The sequence below is a fragment of the Crotalus tigris genome, unplaced genomic scaffold, assembly GCF_016545835.1.
Source record: "Crotalus tigris isolate CLP2741 ecotype Arizona unplaced genomic scaffold, ASM1654583v1 scf7180000017585.4430047, whole genome shotgun sequence".
NCBI lineage: Eukaryota > Metazoa > Chordata > Lepidosauria > Squamata > Viperidae > Crotalus > Crotalus tigris.
In genome coordinates, this window is record NW_024096493.1 from 1,150,221 (window position 1) to 1,175,118 (window position 24,898).

At 39.8% G+C, this 24,898-nt stretch overlaps 1 protein-coding gene across 9 annotated transcripts in view; it reads right to left on the reverse strand.

Annotated features, from left to right (window-relative positions):
* The window catches only part of LOC120315955 (transducin-like enhancer protein 4), a 179,865-nt gene that overhangs the window by 59,667 nt on the left and 95,300 nt on the right, over nucleotides 1–24,898 (reverse strand). For 5 of the 9 annotated variants that reach the window (XM_039361061.1, XM_039361081.1, XM_039361053.1 and 2 more), the window contains 2 exons: nucleotides 17,647–17,851; nucleotides 16,124–16,140 (listed from right to left, as the gene is read on the reverse strand). In XM_039361061.1, coding sequence (XP_039216995.1) covers nucleotides 16,124–16,140; nucleotides 17,647–17,851 — 222 coding nt within the window. The remainder of the gene's footprint in view (nucleotides 1–16,123; nucleotides 16,141–17,646; nucleotides 17,852–24,898) is intronic. The other 4 variants (XM_039361089.1, XM_039361066.1, XM_039361074.1 and 1 more) reach the window with 1 other exon arrangement.

Sequence of the window (24,898 nt, forward strand, 5' to 3'; positions counted from 1 at the left end):
ATTTGATGGCTAATAAAATTTGTAATTTGTAACATTTCCTACAGAAGAAGCCCTGTTGAGGACAGTAGTTCATCTTCCAATTAAACCAGCATTGAGTTTGCATGTGGATAAAAATCTACTGCAGTGGCAATTTCCACTTTTATTTATTCCCCAAACAAAGAATATTCATTGAAAGATATTCCACCTCAAGAGATCCAGACCGCCGAGAGGTAAAATTTCCATCAGTTGATATTTAGATATAAATAGTTAAGGGCTGACTCAATACAGCACGCATCGCTCAAACCCAGCTCGGTATTCTTTGATAAGCTTATAGCTCAGAGGAAAGAGAAATACAGAGCAATCTGTTGCCCTCTTAATGCAATTAGCAGATTAAAGCTGTATTTCACTTCATTAAGATACTGACTGCATGCAGCATTAACTGATTATATGACGTACGCAGTGTTCCCCCTACAGTCCTCTCAGCGACACAGTGGAAAACAACAAGGGTAAGCCAAGCAGTTTACAAGTGAGCATCTGGTATTGACATTAGGAGCCGAACACAAGATCTACGTTGTAGTGTGCCCAAGGGGTGCCCTGGAAAGATGCACTACATACGAACGCGCAGGCTCATCTGAACAGCTAACTGCTAGCTGATGTCGATCCGCTTTGCAATTATGAAGCACTGCACTCCAGCTCCAGCAATACTAAAACAATACTCACCATCACCACCACCATTTCAACTCTCACATTTAAAGATCTGAGAGGAGACGCCAACATGTGCTCTAATCAAAGGGCAGCGCTCTGTCTTCTGTGTTTCCATCTGGGCTTTTTACTGAATGTGTCTTTCTTTTCTCTCTCTCCCACCCCCACTCCCATCCCGCCCGATAGAAGTCAAGCAGGGTGGTGGTGGTAAGGTCCAGTAGACTATAGCGTACAACCATGTGATTATTTCAATTTTCTCCTCAGATTATTCTTTCGTGGTCGTCCAATCAAGCCCATCATGCCTAGATTTACTAGAGAATTTTTTATTCATTTCCCCAATGCAGCAGAAAGTAAGCTAATAACGTCCCACCGAGAGGGCTGTCAGACTAAATCCCTCAACTACTGAAAGCACTGCCTGGATAAATCTCACTTCACTTTCCATTCTGCCAACCACTTAGGGCAGGGCCCAGGGGAACTCTTCAGTTTATCCTTCCTCACGCATTGTCACAAGCGCAAGCCAGAATGGTCCAATCAGGTCCAAGAAAAGAACAAACTAAAAAAGATTAATTCACAGATGTTCATGCATTTCACATACACTGTGCCCTATGGCCCGTTGCTAGGGCAACGGGAGACCACCAGTGTGTGCTTTATTGGCTTTATGAAGTGCGTCTCAGGGACTATAGGCCAAGAAATGCTGCATGATAATAGCAAGGCTTTTCAGAGCCTTGTTTTGTGTTTATCCACATTTAACCCTCAGAGTATTATTAAGCACATTGCTATGCACAGCCATGGCGCACACACACACGCATGCACACACACACATGCACCAGTCAACATACCCATAAACAGGGTGGCAAAGATAGTTAGTTACCAAATATAAGATATGTCGACATAATTTTCTGAAGATAAATTTATATAAGTCCATGATAAAAAAAAATTAAAAAGGGGGAGGGGAGCCTTCATACATTCAAATCACTTTTTAAATTAATGTTATCCAAGCTGTCCTCCTGAAAGTGATTTCAAACTGTCCAGTTGCCAGAAACATTTGGTATCCATGATGCTGAACTTTAAGCAGTTGTTTCAAAAGTGTACAGAGTCTCTCTTCCCCCATCAATACCCTAATGCAGTGGCTTTTATCTAGAATCTTCCCTTCTCCCCCCTTAATTTGTTTTTTTACACTCAACAGACAAGCAAGGGTTTAGGACTAAAGAGGTTTTGTTAAGGTCTTTTCCCATCTTCCTTGAAGAGGCTAAGGGTTAAAATCACAAATGTCACAAATCCTGGAGCAGCAGCCCCTATCAAGTGTTAATCCCCCCCAAAGGAGAGGGAGGGGGGGAAAGGGGAGAAAAGAGGGCTAGCAGAATGGATCAATAGATTCACAGGAGAAATAACATGCAAAGACAATTATTTCCTGGGAAAGCTAAAGCCTAATGAGAATTTACTCTGCCTCTTTTCAAACAACCAGCTCTTTTGTGGCCAGGGTTTCCTGACTGACAGGAACTCTGGGCCCCTTAATAGGATTTCCATATTATTTCCAACACCTGCCTAGAAGTTATTTGTTTACATTGAAGGAGGCAAGATTCTTAAATCAGACATCTGCTTCTAGTTCAGGCATATCTTAGGAAGCCATCTAGAAAGCAGCTTTGTTACCATGGTGACATTTTTATTTTCTACCCTTTAGTTGGCTGGAAAAAAAAATCCATTAGCATTTCCATTTTTATTTTGTTCTTCAAAAGGCCAAATGTTGCTTAGGAAAATATAGTACTTCAAAAATTGCCAGAAGCAATGGGTCACCCAAGATGTGTTTATTTAGCCTAATTAAAAGAATTAGGCATGAAAAACTGAAGAGGAAATAATTTAATTCCTTCTTATCAGATTTTTCCAAATGGCAAACATTTAGAGCCCAATATTTCTCTCCACTATTTGAATTAACTAGGGATACATTGGTTTTGCAGAACTGCAAAAGTTAAAATGACTTTTCCGAATCTACCATTCACAAAACAAAGGATTCTACCTCCCATGAGGTAACAGATATTTATGGATGAAAGCATATCTGTATTGAAACATTCATTACATGGATGAAGAAGACATGGCCTTACTAAATGCGGCCATTCCTGGTAGAATTCATTGCAGGAATAATAAAAATAACAATGGGGTCCTTGGGCTCTCTGAGCTTGGTGGTTTTCTTGCAGATGTTTCATTACCAAACTAGGAAAAAATCACCAGAACTGATGATGTTTCCTAGTTTGGTAATGAAATCTCTGCAATTAAACCACCAAGCTCAGAGAGCACCAAGAATCCCAAAGTTCAACCATGAGCAATAAATATTTTCTTCCTGCAGTACAAAATAGCTGTGTTGATGGATACGAGCCACAGGTTCTCCTTTTAATAACATTTTAATATTTTAATATCATGGATAGCAAGTCCATTCTCACTCTTAGAAATAAGACCAGCCCATCAACCACTATAAATTTCTAATTCCCCATAATAGAGTACATTAGTGTACTCAAAGTAGACAGCAGAGATCTTCCAAGGAAAAGGCCTTATGGTTCAATGGTAGGTACATATGCTTTGTATGTACAAGTTCCCAGACTCAGTGTAAGTCCCTTCAGGAAAAGATGGGAAACATTCCTGTCTAAAACTATGGAGAGATGTTTCTCATCGTTGTCAATGGTTCTGAGAGAGAAAGATCAATACTCAGTTGTGATGTAAGTACAGTCTAAGCAACTGCCCAGGTTCCTTGAAGTCAAAGCACAGAAGAACATTATGGCAAACTACTTCTAAATATTTGCTAATAAATTTACTTGGACATTTCCATAATATCATGAGTAATCTAGATTGACTCCAAAGTGACTTACTGATTAATTATAAAATTAATATATGAAAGAGAAAAAAGAAACTGCTTTAAAATTTGCCAAACAACAAAACCTATTTCCTTGGATCAGAGTAAAAATTATTTATACTGCATTTGCATTGGAATATAACTATTCTCTGTTCATAAACTTTTTTATGTGTGAATAAGATGCAGCACTTTTCAACATTACAACATAAAAGCTAATTGTGATAGTAAAACTATATGACAGTTTGGGTAATCTCAAGACACAGTTCAGTAGTTTCTTTCCCCTTTTTTCTTAGAAATAAATATTAGGAGGTAGAAAACTTTGAACTGGGCAACAGCTTACCCATTTTTAAAACAACTGTTTTATTCAATAAATCACATCGTATGCTCACCTGAGTGTTATAATTCTGCTCAGTATATAGATGTGGGTTCACATTATTAAATGATTCTTACATTACACAAGAAGGATTTCCTACATATGAAAAGTTATGTCAGTCATGTTGACCTACTGTCCTCTTCACTAGATTTCTGTGGAGAGGATCATTCAGTAATGAGAACCCACATCCAGACTGGGGTCATACATTACCGTAAGCTATAGTTTGCTTAATCATAGAATAAACCAGAAATAGCCAGATTCATGCATCAACCTAGGTCATAAACTATGGTATAGAAAATAAAGTGGGCTAGATTCACACAACATACAAATCCAAACCAAAACATTATACTGTGGTTTACCATGATGTATGAAAAAATAACAGTTGGAAGTACTGGAAGCCCAAAAACAAATTTACACACATTTCAGTCACTCACAGCCAATATCACATTCTGTTCCTAGTGAAAATATTTGACGGGTCTATTAAATATTGGAATTTAAGGCCTTTTAAGATGTTCTACGTAACTAGAACATCTATACTCTGGGCTCCAATGTCCCTATTCTAAATAATTAATTGACTAAGTATATAGTAAAATGTCATTCTAGAGCAGGGGTATCAAACTTAATTTTATTGAGGGCCGCATCAGCATTGCAGTTGCCCTTAGGGTGTGTGTGGCCTACTGGGTGGGTGTGGAGGGAGTGGGTGTAGCCTACTGGGTGGGCATGGCCAGCTCTACATTGTTCATGCCAATGGTGCCTATGGGGGCCTGGGCAGGAGTGGGACAGATCTGAGGGTCTATGGCAGAAGGGGGTGGGACCAGGGCAAGTGCCAAGGCATGGTCCACTGGAGGAGCCTACCTGTTCCTCCCAGGCCATGGGGGGGCTGCGTGGTGTTGCGGGCTGCCCAGAGCCCTGGGCAGCAGAGGTCAAATGCCCAGCCTGGCCCTCAAGCACCCATGGCACCAAGCCCAGCCCCACTTCCCCAAGTGGGCGCCCAGCTACATTTACCTTCTCCTCAAGGCTGCTGCTGCTGTGCTTGCTCTCAGCCAGGTTGTTCATGATGGGTACCAGGGCGTTTCAGCATAGATGGCCACCAGAAAATTGTACATCATTCGCATCAAGGGCAGGAGTGGGACAGATCTGAGGGTCTCTGGCAGAAGGGGGTGGTTCCAGAGCAAGTGCCAAGGCATGGTCCACTGGAGGAGCTTCACTGTTCCTCTCAGGCCATGTGGGGGAGGGGGCTGGATGGTGGTGCGGGCTGACCAGAGCCCTGGGCAGGAGAGGTCAAATGCCCAGCCTGGCCCTCAAGCACCTGCAGCACCAAGCCCAGCCCTACTTCCTCAAGACTGCTGCTCAAGGTTCTCCTGGTTCCTCGCTGTTTCCAGACAGCCTTGTGGAGTTAAGACTGAATGCGTTTCAGCATAGATGGCCACCACAAAATTGTCCATTGGCTCCCAGCTCGCCTGGGCCAGGGCCAAGGCAGTGGGGGCCATTCCCTCACTGTTTCCAGGATGGCTTCGCGGGCCACATGAAACCACTTCACGGGCTGCATCTGGCCCCCGGGCCTTGTGTTTGACATGCCTGTTCTACAGTATATGTTGTTAGCCTTAAATAAATATTCCATGCTTACTTAATATGCATAAAACAGCATCAATATACAACAAACACCATAAGAAACACATGTAGAGAAACACAAAACATGTGGGGGTGGAAAGGTCAACATATGATATTTATCAGAGTATAAATTAAATCATAATTTAAATACATATGTATAAGTCTCTGTGTTGATATTATTGCATAGATATGCATACAATATTAAGTCAACAGGAAAACACATTTTGAAGAAAAATGCAGTGTTAATCATTTAAGACAAACTAATACAAAAACTAAAGCTTTGCTAATTAATATTTGTTACACTTCAGTGCTTAGTAGATGAGATGCTGAACAAGCCAACTTGTCTCACCCAATCACGTTATCAGTCCACTCAAGTTTCATCATCAGAGAATTGGCTGAACCCCACAGATATTCATTCATCTGCTTCACAATCATATTACAGATATTAGAGCACCTGTAACATTCCCCACAGTCTATATGCCCCAAGGCAGGTATCAATTAATGCCAAACAACATGTTGTACTGCAAGATCAGAATAAACTGAAATAAAAATAAACCCTAATTATTTTGCAGGAAAGGGATTGCTGAGTCTCTTTGCAAAATAATCTCCTGGAAAAATCAGTCCTAAATTCATGTCATCTTTTGAGTTGGAGTAAATAGTAGCCTCCTGATAAATTATGGGGTTCTTTTTGTTGTGGTTTCTGACCATCTGCCATATTTCTAAATGGAGAGCAAGACAATCACTACACTCCTGGGCTCTTAAAATAATCTCTTCTAATTACACAGCACAATTTTTCCAGCACTCTTGTTTTCCTGATCTGATCATCAGAATTACTACTTCAAGAGATTCAGCTATGTTGATCAGGAGACCAACAGAGCTAATCCCTACAAGTCCTATGAGACCAGATTCAATTCCCACTATTTCTTCATACAAAGAAAAATAGCAGGGTTTATGCCTTTTTAGCTCTTTTAGATTAAAAACAAATACATCCGTATTTCAAATTGTTAAACGGTACACTATGGAAAGTAGCGCATCTCTACAGAATTCAAGGCACTATTTTCATGTTTCCATTCAGTTGCATCACAAGAAATAGGTTAGATTTACAGTAGGCCTAGACTATTTTATGTCACCTTGTTCAGTCTCTCAACAGCATCACAAATCCTCACAAAATATATGGCTACAGTTTCTTATTTCTGTCTGAAAGACAAATAAGACAAAAGGCATTCGTAGATGAATAGCTTTCAGTTGCTCTGTCCCAAAGAGCCTTACTAAAAAATCTCTCATAATATTTTATCCTATCAGGAATTTCTTTGGCTGTGAGACAACCTTTGAAAATCTTCCCTTCACCCATCAAGGTTGCTACAGTTCATTGGAGCACAGATAGATTTGATCCCCACAATTTTCCTCCATTCAAGTAGGCTCTTGTTCTTGCAACCATGGTGTAGTGTGTTACTCATATGCATGGCAATTCTCTCTACATACACACTGATATCTGCTACAACTGCAGGATATGCATGCAACAATTTCACCATTAATTGATACAATAGATCTGACAGCACTGTGTTCCTTCTACTGCCAGCAGCTGAATTCATCAATGGCCAAATCCTCATAAGTTGACCAGAGTCGTGCTGCAACTTGGGCAGAAAATATAAATTTAACTGGTGCCTCTTCCATTAATGCTGCTGAATATTTTACAAAAACTCCATAACCATTTATGTTTCAAACACAGGTTGGGATCTAATTAGATGATCCATCTAATGGTCAATAGTTGTAGCATGACATGGAATAAAAAATCTTGTCTAGTAAAATATCTGCATCTTATTACTGTAGAGAAAGCTTTTCTGATATTCAGAATCATTGTGGGAACCTACCTAGAAGGTTATCATTATTCCAGATAATGCCTATTGTAGGAGATGACCAGGTGGAGCCCAAGAGCAGAGACAAAGGTATCATCAGTCTGGAGTCCTTAAGGCCTTGAAAGAGACCTAAGTCCAGCTCCTCTCTTATCTGGCACCAATTAGCCTTGACTGTTGGTAGATCAGATTCTAACGGATGGTTGCATGGAATAAATTTGCAATGCTTTAAAACTTTATCCTGGCTCCTGTTTTCTTGTGCCTGATACCTATATGATGACTGATGTAGTATTTAAGCAATGGCAAAAAGATATTTCCAAAATTATTTGGCAAGGCAATCTGATAGCCCTAGCGCCCCTCTTTCTTTAGCATCCCGCAGCAGTTTGTAGTTGACTTCTTTAAAAAGTTTCACAGTAGCTGTAGAGTCATGGAAAAATACATATTTGAACTAAGATGGCTTTAAGGAAGCAGAAATTAAGTGCAGCAAATGTGTCGCACCCTGCTGATGGCCTTCTTGACACAAACATGTTCTCCCCCCCCCCAAGAGCTTTTGATAGATTAGTGAGCATACACACATCTCCCTAATTTCCTCCAAAGCTCTCACCACCAAAATTCTTTATCTCTGTACAGATCTCTCTCAAGCTGTATATTCATCACTGCATAATGGCTTAACAGTACTTAATCAGCCTCCAGAAATTGTAGGTGTTCCATCACTGGAGGTTTTTATGGAGAAATTGGACAGTCATTTGTCTAGAATGGTATATAGCAGCGGTTCTCAACCTGTGGGTCGCGACCCCATTTGGGGTCGATCAACCATTTCACGGGGGTCGTCAAACAACGCGACCCGCCACTTTTTTGTCAGCCGGTGCAGGGGGCGGCGCCGCGCATGCGCGCCGCGCAGGGGGCGCACATGGGGTGGCGCTGCGCATGGGGGCCACGCATGGGGGCGGCACCACGTAGGGGGTGGTGCATGGGGTGATGCCGTGCATGTGCGCCGTGCGGGGGGCACCGCCGCGCATGTGCGCCATGCAGGGGTGGCACTGCGCATGCGTGCCGCGCAGGGGGCGGCACCGCGCATGCGCGCCGCCTGCTTATGTCCGGGGTCGCCATATAAAAAGGTTGAGAACCACTGGTATATAGCAAGGGCTGAACTAAAAGATCTCCAAAGTCCCTTCCAACTCCGTTATTCTGTATTCTCTTCTGTATTCTGTATATGTTAACCCACATAAGAGTAGATCTATGTAACCAAGGACTATATAGATAATCAACTGACAGTATTTAGTTCATAGTGCTTTTTCAAGAATAAAAGCATCAGAGAGGTTTAAGTATAAGGACAGGCAAAGGTATTGTTTCCCATGGCTTTCCTGGACCTCAGAAATCCAGTTTTTCTCCATTAATAGTCACTTCACAAGTGCTGAGGACAAAGTAAGGAACCATACTGTTCCAAAAACAGCCTAGCAAGTACATGCTTAATGCATGAAAAACATTTCATGCACAAGAACCATGCTATTCTCTGAATATTCATTTGGAAGTAAATTTCACTATGTCCAAATAACTTTTTAAAACTCACATTACTCGTTTCATTAGCTAACTTACTGACAGAAACTCAGAATTACAGTGACTAAAATAAAACAAATGATATGTAAGGATCATTCTAGTTTATTTGTACCATGCTAAGGATGTCAATCTAATATTTAGGATATCGTTAACCCTTCTTTTTAAAACTGTCAAACAAAATCTGTATCCATTTTTAGTATGAATAATTAACATGCTACTTTTCTTTAAGTGTTTGCATTCTAACTTAAGGATACCATGTTACTGCATACATTACAGTTACATAGCAACTCATAAATGAAATATGTAATAAAACATCTAGTTCTTTTGTTATTTCACAAATCCTTTAATTTGGGGAGAACTGAGGGGGGGTAGGACTTAGTAATAGTGTAATTATGATGTAAAAGGGAAAGAATGAATGGCAAAGTTGACAACCATGTAATGAGGGCAATAGCACCCCTCCAAAATATTAGAACATAAATATAATTGGACAGGTTTCTCCCTTTTGCATACCAGTGAGTAGCTTACCTTAATTATTTCACTCTTACAGTAACACCTAAATTTACATTTTATGAGCTGTTCTAAAACCTGCCCTGCTTAATAATCTGTATCTTCAAGAAAACACTTGAAAGCGTCTCTCACAATTAAACCCAGCCACAACCTTGTATAAATCAAACTTTTGCTACCATATCAAAATGTTACACTGGGGCTGCATAATGTTGCCCACATCCTCATTACATGGTACACTAATTACTACCAGCAGATTCAGAATTTTCTGCACATTAGAGGCTTTTAGAGAAGCTATAAAAAATTTCAGGCACCATTAATTTAAATTTGTATTGAAATTTCCTTTTGACAGATGGCCAAAAATTACTTATTATTTAGAGCACCAGAGCTGCCTGTTTGCACATTAGAAGAGGAAAGGGAAAATTAAAAGCAGGCAGGAAATTTATGTCACGTTCATTACCTGTTAAATGTTAAGGAGCATTATCTTGCATGAATAAATTATTTCATACAAGCACACAGTCTCCAGCTGCTGGCAACTGGCACGTTCTGGCCAATAAAAAACATCTCAAGTCACATAGCAGACAATCATAAAAAGCCTTTCTTAACCAGGAGCCACTTAAGAGAGAACAGATCAATAGAACAAGCTACTAACTGCTTCTCTGGGTATTATGGATAACATTTAAAGAAATTAGCAAACTATTTCACCTTGCAAAGCTGGCAACAAGCCCTAGATGCAGAGACAATCCAACTTTGCTACTTGATGGCTGTACAAGACAAACATTTATTTATAGCTCTCATCATCTAATAAATCAGTGGAAAAAGAGTTGTACTTTGCATCTGTCACACTGGATGCCCACCTAATGGTTTAGAAAGGAGGAACCCAAATAATGGCAGGTGAATTAGTCTCATCTACCAAACAATGACATACCTCATTGGTTCATTTCCATTGCCCTTTCTTGACTTTTTGAGCATTGCTGTCCAACAGGCAAGAGAATTTATACATATTCACAACTTACTCAGCGATTTGTTAATATGCCTTTTTTAGGTTTAATTTAAAATTATATGTAACCATAAATTCTCAGTTCCTACAACTGAAAAAATGAAACTAATACCCCACCAAACGTAGTAGTTCATAATATTTAGCTTTTAAAGAATGTACTTTACATTCTTTACAAAAGTTTGGTATTTTAATAAAACAGCCTTGCACATCCTGCGATGGAAAAACACATGGAAATAGCTATTTGTGATCCAATAGCGGCAATCCTCAACTTACAATCATTCATTTAGTGACCATTTGAAGTTACAATGGCACTGAAAAAAAGTGACTTCCGTTTTTCACACTTACGACCGCTACAGCATCCCCGTTGTCATGTGATCAAAACTTGGACAATTGGCAACTGGCAGGTATTTATGACGGTTGCAGTGTCTCAAGGTCATGTGATCACCTTTTCCAACCTTCTGACAAGCAAAGTCAATGGGGAAGACAGATTCATTTAACAATTGTGTTACTAATTTAACAACTGCCGTGATTCACTTAACAACTGTGGCCAGAAAGCTTGTAAAATGGGGCAAAATTCACTTAACAAATGTCACGCTTAGCAACAGAAATTTTGGGCTCAATTGTGGTCATAAGTAGAAGACTACCTGTAAGTACAATAAAAAGCAGTTGTTCACTTGTATATGATTAGCCGCCTGCGAGTTGCGGTGGCTGACAACTACTGGTTTGGCATTCCTGGGTAACCCGAAAAAAATGGAAGAGCCACTATAAATGGCTGAAAGATGCAGTTTCTTGATTAGTCAAAAGATATCTTACTGGCGGAGGAAGGGGTTTCAATGTTTAGAGACATAACATGAATTGGAATTAGAAGGTTGCACATTCAAAAAAAAACTGAAGAGCATATTCAGTATTCCAAAGCGACTGAAAAAATAGCAGACTTTAATCTCATAATACGTATTAAAATAAATTTGGCACACAACAAACCTGAAAGATTAACAAAAACATAGCAAAAGCAGTAATAGCAAATTGGTTTATTAATCCAATGCCTTTCTAAATATCAAAAAGCAGACACTGGCCGTCTACACTAGGGGAAGGAGTTCTAGAGTGAAGCTTCCCAACAAAGAAAGTCTTCAGGCTTGCTACCTCAATTCTACCTTCAGATCTCAAAGGAAAGTGGGGTCTTGATGGAGGCATTCAGCACATGTCACCACAGAAAGGGACAGTTGATAAGATTTATTCTGTACATCAGGGGTCTCCACCCCGTAGCCAAGGCCCACTACCAGACTGCGGCCCATTCGGAAACAGGGCACAGATGTGGCGAGTGAGCTCACACACGTGTACAGCTTTACTTGCACGAGCCATGGGCAAGCGTGAGTGCCTGCAAATGGAGTTGTGCGCATACATGTACTCGCCTGCTGCTTATGCATAACCATTCCCTCTCTCTCCCCTCCCCCCCCCACCGCCGGTCCGTAACACCAGAAAGGTTGGGAATTGTTGCTTTACACATCATTCTACTAATTTGCTGGTATTATTTTATAGAGACTTGGATGAATGTTAGATTTGCTTATGTTTCCTAATATCCTTGTTATGATGGTTGGCAGACCATTAGAATCACTGTGAAGAAAGTAGTACGTTTGTGTTAGGGTGTGTTAAATTTCTTTTTCCCCAGTGTGGAAGGAATTTTTTAGACGTTGTTCCTTGAGAAACTGGTCTATTTGTAAGTTGCGCTCCCTCTCTCTCTCTCCCTCCCTCCCTCCCTCCCTCCCTCCCTCCCTCCCTCTCCCTTTCTAATCTGCCACTGCTACACATATTGAAAATTGTTGCAGACTGAAAACTGACAGTTCCTAACAGTTTGTAGCTGTTAGGAACCCTGAGGTTAACTGTGGAGTTGACAAGAACAAGGTCAATTCTACTCTGTTATAACATAGCAAAATAGCCAATAAAACCAGCAAAGGATTGATTTGAGGATCAAGCTTCAGACCTTTCTCATCATATTAAAAAAAAAGACCAGGAACCCGTAAAATATGAAACTATGAAGCCTCTACCAGAGTTTAGCAAAAAGAACAGCTTTTAAGGTATCTCATTTCTCTATCCTTCATCTGGTTAACCTAAACCTATTTTCCCCATCTGTAAAATACATAATTTCACGATCAACTGAAAGTACATCAGTGGTTTTGTACTATGTACAGATAGTCCTCGACTTACAACAGTTCATTTAGTAGCCGTTCAAACTTACAATAGCACTGAAAAAAGTGACTTATGATCCTTTTTCACACTTACGACCATTTCAGCATCCCCATGGTCACATGATCAAAATTCAGATGCTTGGAAATTGGTTCATACTTATGACGGTTGCCTGGATCACTGTGATCAACTTCAGCAACCTTCTGACAAGCAAAGTCAATGGGGAAGCCAGATTCATTTAACAACCAACTTACTAACTTAACAAATGCAATGATTCACTTAACAACTGTGGGAAGACAGGTTGTAAAATGGGGCAAAACTCACTTAGCAAATTTCTCACTTAACAACAGAAATTCTGGGCTCCATTGTGGTCGTTAAGTCAAGGACTACCTGTATCTGGTATGTACAATAAGTATAGGTACCTGATTAATATCTGTTCTAATGTGCAGAACTGCCTTTTTAAAATGTAATACTGTAGGGGGCGAAGTTAAACAAGTCATCAGCCTAGAGATGTTACATTCCCACAAACAGTCTAAATATAACCCCTTCTGAATTCTGTTGACCTTTATCTGGCGCCAAGTTAGTACTGAACTTTATTTGACTAGATTCCTGTATATATAGGCTTGATAATAAATCTTGTGAACTCCAACTTAATGTATGCTTCTTTGTGCTTGACAAATACAATCTGAGAAGTATGAGAAACAATATGAGAACTTTAGAGAAAGTTTGCTGTATTTATACTGGAAACCAGAATTTTCTTCTTCCATTCACCCCCCCCCACCAATTCTTTTTCCCATACCTTTTCCTTGCTCATACTAAACATACCAATTATTTTTAGGCAACTAAAAACCTTTCCTATCTAGGATTTATTTGCTAACAATATGTCTTCTTAGGAACACTGGCCTACTCACTGTTGATACATATTTTGATTATGTCCAAATGAAATAATAGCTGTCTTCAAAAAAATGCTTGGAACTTCATTAACAGCCAAATAATTAACTCAAGAGATTAGACATTACATCCATATCTGAAGTACTGCTCTGGCTTTCAGTTCTCTGCTCTTTGCCCTTATCATTCTTATTTTTAAAAAATTTCAGCTAGGCCTTGAGCTTTGCCCAAATTAGGCAGAATATAAATATTAAAACAAACAAAGTTAGTATTGGCCTTTAAATGCTATAACCCACGAGTCTCCAACCTCCAGTCCATGGACTGGTACCGGGCCGCAGCATGCCAGCAACTGGTCTGTGTCAAGCCCTACGGGGCTTGCCATTCGGCGGTGGGGGAAAAGTAGGACACGACCCACCACCGCCGTTCCAAGCCGCCACACAATGCGAGTCCCAGTGCCCCACCCTCCTTCCAGAAGCTGTGAAAGCCAGTGGGAACCAGCTGGTGACCGCCCAACACAAGCCCCGATGCTCTGCCTTCCTGCCAGCCACCGTAGAAACTGGGGCTGGAAGCCTTACCAGTCAGCCGGGCGTCGGGAACCAGCGGCCTGACCCCGAGACCGGCTGCGCTACTCCTGGCGCTCCCAAGCCAATGCGACACGATGCACTGCACAGCCCTCCCCTCCAGCCGGTGGCCAGAAGCCCCAGTAGTCAGCTGGACGTCGGAGGCCAACAGACCAGCAGAGGAAGTAGGCCATGTGACAGGCCACAGCAGGGACTGCTCTTCATGGAGAGCTGCAAGGCACAAACGTACATACCACTGACAGAGGAGCCGGGACGCGAGGCAACAGCAAACGGCCATGCCTTGGCCGGCCAGACAGTGGAACAAGAGGGCGGGGTTTCATGGAAGGTGGGCCTGGGTCTAACGTGTAGATTTATAAAAACAGCTGGGCGGATGGTGGTTTCTGGGTGGAGGGTGGGGTTTTGGGCGTGGTATCATTATAAGAAGCACTGGGAGCAAACCACTCCCAGTGCTGACTTTGTTTGTTGGGCATTAATAAACTACCTAAGTTGCACTACGTTCCTGCGTTCCTGTTTTCTTCAGTTGGGACGACAACGGACCTAGATTGACAGTCTGCACAAACAAGCAAAGCCCCATCCACAGGATGCAGGCAGCATACAAAACCACGCACTCTCCGGTCCACGAAAAAACTTTCCTCCACAGAACTGGTCCCTGGTGCCCAAAAGATGGGGGACCTCTGCTATAACCTACATGGGTCTGTTATCAATGGAGGCGAGATTGGCTTTTTCCCATCTATGGATCGTCTTCAAAAGAACCAAACTGAAATGTAGAATCCATTCTGGAATGTGCAGTCCGCTCCCAAATGTAGATGGCATAAAATTAATTCATTTTATGTTCTGCCAAAGCTTTTTCTGATGTCCTTATGTCACAGGAGTTGGCGGGTTCATTGGTTTTGTTTAGAAAATAAAGATTTTTAATTTATTTTCTGGCTTAAGTAATTTTACTGTGCTTTGGGCAGATTTTTATTTGTTGCCGTATTTTTTGTTCTTTGATTAATGAAATTGTCTTAGTATTTATGCTTTCATATTAGTTGCTATTGAAACTAGTTGGCAGAAGCATTGTTTTAAAAACCCACAGACTTCAGAAATCGCTGAAAAGGATTTTAATACTCCGCTTTACATCACACACAAGCTGAAATGTCCCTGCTTAGCAGTAGATTACTGCCAGATCTAGGATGCATTTCTGACTAAAAATTCCGAAAGGCAGCATTTTGTATGGGCCTGTTGAAATATAAATAATCTTCCAGATGCCACTGCTAACCCCACTAAAATATGCATTATAAGATTCATATTATGGGAGTTAAGCCATTTAACAGATAAAAGTCATGCCTTTGATATATTTATTCTCTGCCATTTCAGCCTTCATGGAGACATACACTAGAAATAAGAACTCCTTGGAGATTGATAGGCAGGAAGACTCTGATATGAATCTTATTTACCATGGAACACAAAACATCTCCCAGAAGGATCTTCCTCCTGCTTTATTCCCCAGTAAGTTTCTGACAACAGCAGATTGTATTTTCAAGAATTAGCCAATAACAGCAACCCATCATACATTAATATTTACAATTGTCTAGAGAGATTTTCATGTATGGAAGGAATGCAAGCGTAGAAGGAAGTCCAGAGCTGTATAAGTCAACCTGCCCTCAGCTTCCAACGCAGAATGAGGCCACTTTTCTCCCCTGTCTTCACAGGGCTTGAAAATGTTCTCCTCAGGTGAGAACTATACACCTTCATCGGGGTTCTAGAACTCTAGATGTGCTAGAGTCCTTTCCCAGTGGAAGGGTTTTCTGTATATCAGCACAAAAGTAGAAGCATCTCCATGCTAACTGACAATGGGAAACCCTTGTGGTGATATGGTACATAACAAGTTCAAAGAGTCCAGCAGTGAATTTCACTTTTATATAGTGTTTTAAAATTGTCTACCCAAGACTAATCAATATGGATATCATCATCTAGTTACCATAATAACTTTTCCTATGCTTTAGTTCAATTGTAATAAATGCACTGCAATTCTTTTAACCCACTTCTTCCATCTGTGAAATAGAATCTTACCTTTATGGAGTCTCTGTCTTCATGCAGAACAGCAGCAGCAACGTGAGCAAATGAGAGAAGGAAAGAGACAGAAATATAAGGTATTTTATACAAGACTGTATATTTCTTTTATGTCCCCACACCTATCCAAAAATACACTACCACAACCTTAGTCTCCATTAAAAAATAAATGATAAAGATATAATCTTTTTTATAAAGTTAATTATTAAGCTAACATAACTTTAAACCAATGTTTAAAGTTGATTCTATTAACCATAACTGGTTGATCAAAAAGGATGCTATAGCAGTAGACAAAATTAGGGCTGAGCACTTTTTTAGAGAGAATTGTTAACAAGTTGCATGCTTCTTACTTCTGTATTTGAGCTTTATTTCTTAGCACATAGACCTCTTCAATCTTTAATGTTTCATAACAATACCCTTCCAAATTGTCACCTATGTATTATAAAACACCAAAATATCACAGTTACTTAATTACATACACTGAGATACATTGGTTTATTTATGATCACATTTTCCCGGCACCATTTTGCTCCTCCGTTATTCCATTGTAATGGAACTAAAAATGGCTTCTTTTTCATTTAGACACCTCACAGTTTTTTCTAGTCATTATTATTGTATATTAACTAATCCTACTGCACACATAAACATAATAACTGGCAGTTATTGACCACTTTCTCCTGTAGAAGAAGAATTGTTCAAATAAGACTGACCACATCAGTCCTTGCAAAATGATATCAGTTTGAAAAGATGTCATAGCAGTTTACAGAGACTTTGTATGAAGCTGAATGGAACAGGGAACAGTCAGTTTGATTCATAAGATTCTTTGGAGAACCCTGTTTGAGGTTGGAAACATGGTTCTGATCTCAGAGTAGGAATCCAAAGTCAGAGAGAATCCCCCTTCAATGGATAAGATTAGGGCTTTTCAATATCATGGAATCTTAAAGGATTCCAAGCTCTCCCTATTTTCTTTTATGGTCCTACACCAGGGGTTCTCAACCTTGGCAACTTTAAGACTTGTGGACTTCAACTCCCAGAATTCCTCAGCCAGCAACTTTAAGTCCACAAGTCTTAAAGTTGCCAAGGTTGAGAACCCCTGTCCTACACACTGCAAAAAAATAATAATGAACTAGTGCATGTTGATTGTCTCCTATTATTAAAATAGGCTGGACGTTCATAGATAAGAATGCCACTTTCTCTTCAGTTCTATTTACAGACCAACCAAGCTTTAGAAGAATCAAGATGCACGTTTGCTTTTCTCCATTAAATAGGCAGGTCTCTGTCTCAAAACCTAGAGTTTAAAATAGACAAATGGCCTTTCCCAATCTGATTCTTTTGGCTACGTTGAACTATAGCTCCCATACTTCCCAACTCAGATTGGACAGCAGGACTGCACAAGAAAGTTACAGGAAAGACAAGGGTAGGAAGTAAAAAAGGAAACTCAAGGAACCTGGCGAAAACCTTGTACCTTTTAACAACTGAAGCAACTTTCTCTGAAAAGCTAAAACCGAGAAAACAGGCCGTACCTCTTTGGTGATCACTATCGTGGTGCTTCTTTTCATCTTTGATTGGAAGGTGAGACTGTCCCCCAAGGGCACTTGACAAGGCTAGGAGGCCCGCGCTGCTGCCAATGGGTGGAATGGTGGGTGGCTGCAATCCGGAAGGATGTGGAGTGAGAGGCACTGGAAGGCCATGTCCATGTGATAAATGTTGGGCCTGGAGTTGCTGCTGCTGTGAAAAATTAAACAGAGTTATTGCATTTGTTCCAAGGAAGAGAACTTTCAGCATGGCTAACTATGTGCAGGTCCTGGATTCGTGCGTCTTCAAGGGCTGTCAACTAATCAATGATCCTGATTTGCTACAAATTATTCCAACCCTTGAAAAAACAAAAGGGCAGAAACACGGTGTACATGAGAATAAAGGATGGACGTGACTGATGCTTATAAGCAAAGCTTAATGCAGGGGGAGAAGTCGCAACATTATTAGCTCTATTATACTGCTTTTCAGGGGCTATATCCAAAAGGAAAATAAAACCTTGCCATTTGAAGTGAAACTCCTTCTATCTTTTTCTTCCAGGAGCAGTCTCATAAGGACATTGAAAGTCTAATCAAAATGCACAAGTTGACGATCAAGGCAGCCATTAAGTTTTGCTTTTAATTTATTTACTTATTGAAGGAAAAGAAAAGCTGAAAATTGAGAAAGCAAGCATTAAACTGTTCTCCCCAGCCAGCCAGCCAGCATGCAGCAAGAGTTAATTTGAAAAAAAGGAAACCTGAATTAACAATCCAGAAAAGGAAACTGGTAGAAGCCACTGTTTAAAGTCCTTTAAGTGTCCTCAGTGGTACTTGAACAAATTACTAAAGAAAATCTAATGTAGCAAGGCTTGGGTCCTCCTGTAGGCTTGCTCAATAATGCTGAAATAATTGGGCACTCTGTGCACGTTTAGTGATGCTCGAATGAAAAGCTAGAGGCCTGCCCTTGTACTCTTCTCTAGCTGCTGACTCTGTGTTGTGACAGGTTTATTTGAGTGGGACTGCAATGCATGCACCAGTAGCTGCGCTGACAAGAGTTTAAAGTCATTTTTACCAGTACACTGGCAACACATAGAGAAAGCCCTTGAGAGGTTAGAATTGGGAGTGCTTGACCTCAGCCCAAGCTGCTTCAAGCTCTCTGCTGTACTAACCATTGTGGCCTAGATGGTTTGTTGATGTTGCTGCTTAAGGAGAAGAGGGTGGGAGGAAGGGAAGGAAGGTGGGTGGAGGGAGGGTTTATGTCACACATTCAATCTCCCCGAACAGGGAACTCTTTCACTTCACACTTGCACCTACAATCATTTGCAAGATGACTTTTTAAAAAATCGACTTTCACTTTCCCAAACCATGCTGTTTAAACAAATGAGGCCTCATTTTGCTATCTCTTCTTCCTTCCTGTTTCAAGGCTGTTTTCAAAGGAGGGAGGGCCAACAACTGTCTTGCTATACATTAAAAAAAAAATACACTCCTTCACTTCAAAACTCTCCCTATTTTCTCCACTTGTTCATTTTTCTCCTGCCTTTCAAATTCATAACTGGAAAGAAGGGCATTTAATTGGACCCTTCTTTTATCTGGAGTTTTTTTTTTTAAATCCTCATAGTTGGGTTTACAGTCTCCCAAGCCAACATGATTCTAAAGTTTTGGAAAGATTAATCAGTGCTTAGCTTTTGTTTAAATGAAAACGTATGCTTTAGCCAAAGAAATAAATTCAAGCCAAATTTTCTAAAGTTAGCCAACAGTGGGCATCTGTTCAAATTAATATTAAATCTTAAAACACCAGCAGAATTACCAGACCAACATTTCAAAGATATGAATTTAAGTATTTAATTTAAGTATTTCTGCTCCATTAAATCAGCCTGTCCTACTATCAATGCAAGTAGTACATTCCACTCTCCTTTGCTCTAGTCAATAATGCATAAATATTATATTGGGTTTTTCCAAGCTGTACTTAATTCCACTCCAACAGTATTTTTCTGTATCTATTGACTAAAGAATTTCACCTTATGCTTCCCATAATTCATCACTCTTCCATTTTGATGGACTGATCATAATTGCCATCATTAGGAACCTTTTGATTGTCTCCCCCATCCTTCTGCTCGTCTACAAGATAATTAAACGGTTTATAGTTGTCTTGTAAAGTATGTCTGAAATGAAGGCAATCATTTATGGCTTTATTTTCTGGAATCAAATTATTTAAGTAATATCTTTAAACCAAGGGGCACATTAAGCATGGCACACTTTATCTTTAAAAAAATCTGGATGGCCATTCCAGTTTGGATTACTGCAATGTGGTCTACACGGGGCTGCCCTTGAAGATTGCATGGGAGCTACAACTGGCCCAGAATGAGGTGGTTTATGATGGATTTACCCCTATGACATCTCTGATATGTGAACTGCACTGGTTCCCAGTTTCCTTCTGGGTACAATTCAAAGTGCTGGTTATTACCTATAAAGCCCTACATGGCACAAGGCAACTACTCTTCCTACAGGACCAGATAGGGTGGGCATGCTCCTAGCCCCTTCCCTTAAACACTGTTACCTTATAGGATGCAAGAAGTGTACCTTTCCATGACAGACTCTGCTCTGTGGAACATCCTTTCCTTGACGTTTGGCAGGTCTCTACCCTCCTAGCCTTCTGGAAACCACTTAAGATCTGGCTTTTCCTCCAAGTGATAGGAAAGGTGAGGTGGATGAGAGGATTTAACAAGGGTTTTGGAAGCTTGGCTCTCGTGCCAGTTTTTTAATGCTTATGTTTTTAATAGATATATGAATTATGTTGTTTTTATTATTGATTGGGAGACGCCCAAAATCCAATATAAGATGGGCAGTTACACCATATTTTAAATAAATAATAAATATTTTGGAGTATTTTAAAAGAAATATGTCCAATTTTCCCTCCGTGCAATTTTCATATTTGACAAGAGATTCATGCAGTTTAAATGCATTCATAAATATCTAAGTATCAGTGCATGCCATGCAATTCATTCCATCCCTAGGTACAAAATCTAGAAATAATACTCCAGGCTGACATTTGGTATATTTGAAAGAAAAGCATATGAAGGGGAAAAGAATCTTTAAAAGTTTTTAACATTGATTTCAGTGTCATTTCCTAATGCGAAATATTGATAACAGAAGTTCGGATAATGCCTTCTGCCCATATCTAAAAAATAGTGAATTAAAAAAACAATGTACTTATATCCTATGGACAAATTAGCTGATAATGTTTTCTAGTTGGAGTCAGCACATTCAGAAGCCAATTTTCCTGGAAAGTATTCAGGTTTCTACTGGATATTTTCCAGCCAAATATCCATGCCAGAGTAATCTAGTGCTTTTCCCCTTACAGACCCTGGAAGCTTACTGCCATTATCCAAACAGTCCCAGCATCCTCTTCCAACTCAAAGACACTTTAGTGTTAACTGACAAATTAATCTCGCAAAGACCTCACTTCATATCTCAACCCACATACATGCTGTATGTACATCCTTTCCTCACTGCTGGGAAAAAGAGGAGCAACATCCAATTAAAAATATTCTCAACGGTATTGTGATTCAAATCACGCTGCATATGAAAACAGCTACAAAGGGAGGGGAGGAATATGAGTATTAGATGGGTAAGGCGGAATAATAAGGAAACCTGGAAAATGTTATGGAAACAGCAAGGTAAAATAAGACTAGAATGCTGGATGCACTTTAATCCTGAACAGAATCAAAACCTTATCAGCACAAATAATGCACTCTTACAATCACAAGTCGTATGGGGATATTTGGACCAGCAAACCCCCACCCTGCTTCCATAACTCAGTACAGAGAAGTTTCCGTATAAGGCATCTCTAACACATGACTGTCTAAACTCTTGACATATAGAGGTAGTCCTCAACTTACAACAGTTGATTTAGTGACTGTTCATAGTTACAACGGCACTGAAAAATGACCATTTTTTTACACTTACGACCTTTGTAGCAACCCTATGATCATCAAAATTTAAATGCTTGGCAACTGGTTTATATTTATGACTGTTGCTGTGTCCCAAGCTCACGTGATCCTCTTTTGCAACCTTTGGACAAGCAAAATCAATGAGGAAGCCATTCAATGGGGAAAATTCATTTACAACTGTGTTACTAATTTAACAACAGCAGTGATTCATTTAACAGCTATGGCAAGAAAGGTCGTGAAACAGGGCAAAATTCAGTTAATAAGTGTCTTGCTTAGCAACAGAAATTCTGGGCTCAATTGTGATCGTAAGTCGAGGGCTCCCTGCATTGGGTGAAATCTACTACCTTGTTAAGGAATTGGTTCCACTATCAATATGCTCTTATAACTAAAAAGATTTTTGAACATTCAATCAGAATTTGGCCATCTGTAATTTGAGACAATTACTCCATGTCTTGCTCTTTGGCATGACAGAGAACAGGTCATGGCCTCCAATGCAATGCCCCTTTCATATATTAGAAGTAAATTATCACATCTTTCCCAAAATCATTCCTGGAAGAGCTCAGGAGCACTAAAAAAAATTTATCAGATGCCTACTTCTGGTAGTATTTCCAGATAAAAGCATATCCCAATCTCAAACACCATGCAACAGTCAAGTTGCACAACACAGACTTTATCTATGGAAAAACACAAACACAAAATTTTTTTCGTGAAGAAAAAAAACCAAACAGCTAGCAATACTTTAGTCTCCCTCCAGGCAATGCTTTAATATGTAGCTCCTACGGACACTGCAAGAAGTCTGGCCTGCTTTTCACTTTTCAGATGGAAGTCAGAACCACAGCTTTCTACTTTTTAAATTATATGGGATATATCAAAGTCAAAGATAATCAAAGTCAACATATAGAAAATAAAGGAGCATGTATATCTGTATCTGAGTGTTTTATCCTTTTCTCACATGTTAATTATCTAAGAAATGCCTGATTGGGTCTTCTTCAACCAAGGAGATGTTGTGTGGTTGGATAATTGATTTTTCTCTCATCTACAGTACGGCTTTGCAATCTTGTTTGGGCCATCTGGCTCCTCTGTCCAATACTAACTTGATTAACAGATGTCAGAGCTTTAAGTATAGGAGAACAAAGTTGATCCAATTCCCTTACCTTTCTAACAGTATGTTTGTTGTTTTTAGAGAAATGCAGAAAAGGGACATAATCTGGCTAGTACTGTCTGGCACCAGGAACTGTGAATTGTTTACTTTAGGAAGGGCATAATTGGTTCACTAGTTTGATCATAGTGGCGCAGTGGTTAGACTGCTGTATCGCAGGCTAAGTCTGCCAACTGCTAGCAGTTCGATTCTCACTGGCTTGAGGTTGACTCAGCTTTCCATCCTTCTGAGATCAGTAAAATGAGTACCCAGATTGTTGGGGGCAATGTGCTGATTCTATAAACAGCTTAGAGAGGACTGTAGAGCACTGTGAAGTGGTATATAAGTCTAAGTGCTATTGCTATTGCTATCACGCCATAGTTCATGTTAGTATCAAAGTTTGTCACAGATAATAATCTGAGTTGCTGTATTACATATGTAGAATTGGCCAAAATTTCTCCCCTTGTCCTATATCTATCCTGAACAAAACTGACATTACCTTTTTCCTTCCAATCTCTGACTACAAGATGTTGGAACCCATTCACCAGCCTTGTATTAATAAATCAAATCTTGCAAAAAGGAAAAAAAGATTCACAGAAAAGGAGAGCTGTTATGACTCCCTACAGTTTCATATGATGCTTATCCTCACCTTCTACCCCATTCAAACTGGAATTATTATGTATTATTTTAAAAAATAATTCAGTCTGGAATGGTAGAAAATCAGGTTACAGGAAATACATGTATCAGTTGTAAAGCTAATAGATATCAAATATGAGATCATCATGCAACAAAAAACTTGAATATTGAGCATGCATGTGTGAAAGCTTGTATCTGGGTAGATACAACCTTGAAAAAAATTATTCTGCTGAACCTTTCCATTTGTGTTTATTGAAGTAATTCAGCTAAACATTTTGTCCTGATCATTTGTTTTCCTTATGAATCCAAATGCCCTAGGATCATTTTTAACTTTTATGTTACTTATTTTTTCAATAGGACTTTGAATTTTTGAGAAAAAAAACCAAAAAATAGATGGCACTGACAACGCTTGCTTAAAGTAAGCAAAGATAAAGTGAAAAATCAGTAAAAGCAGGCACATCTTCAGTTGTTTGGTTGGTTTTTAGATGTAACTACAAGCACTCCTCTCCATAAACAAGTTTCTACAATGGCTTACATGGAGAACAAAAGCAAGATAAAATATCTAAATTAAATCAGATAAGGATTAAAATATAAATCACCAATAAAAACAAAGCATATTCGAACAGTGGAAAAATAGAAGAAATTTACACATGAAAAGTTATAGAAAACAAAAAGGAACTTGGTGCCACAATTACAATAAAGTAGGTATTACATTTAAAAAATGTTCTAGATCAGGGGTGTCCAACCTTGGTAACTTTAAGACTTGTAGATTTCAACTTTCAGAATTCTCCAGTCAGCAATTCACTCATTTGAAAAGCACGGTTGGCTGGGGAATTCTGGGAGTTGAAATCCACAGGTCTCAAAGTTACTAAGGTTGGACAACCCTGTTCTAGATCAGGCCTTTTCAACCTTTTCACAGATTGTACCACTTTTAGGACATGACAATATTCGAGTACCACCAGTGCTTAGCAAGGTGTTAAAAACTTGATGACTAAAAAAGGGGAGGGATTTTAGGCTTTATTGTTGTTATAGAAATAGCTAGTTTATAATATTATGGAAAAGTAAAAAGTTGAGGTTCACTGTTAATGCTTCCTTCCTACTACAACAGTGGAACTCAGAAGTCAATGCCTTTTCTTTTCTTTTTCTCTTCTCCCCCTCACTTTTCCCTTTTTCTCTCACCCTTCGCTCGAAACTCCCCTGACCCTTTGCTTGAAAAAGCTTCTCTCTCGCTCTCTCATTCATTCATTCACATGTTGCTCGCAAAAGCTTCTCTCTCGTTCTCTCATTCACTCACAGGTTGCTCGCAAAAGCCTCTCTCTTGCTCTCTCATTCACTCACATGTTGCTCGCAAAAGCTTCTCTCACGGTCTCTTTCACTCACACGTTGCTTGCAAAAGCTTCTCTCTCGCTCTCTCATTCACTCACACGTTGCTCGCGAAAGCTTTTCTCGCTCCCATTCACTCACATGTTGCTCACAAAAGCCCCTCGCTCGCTCTTTCATTCACTCACCCTTTGCTCGCAAAGACCGCTCACTCACTCTC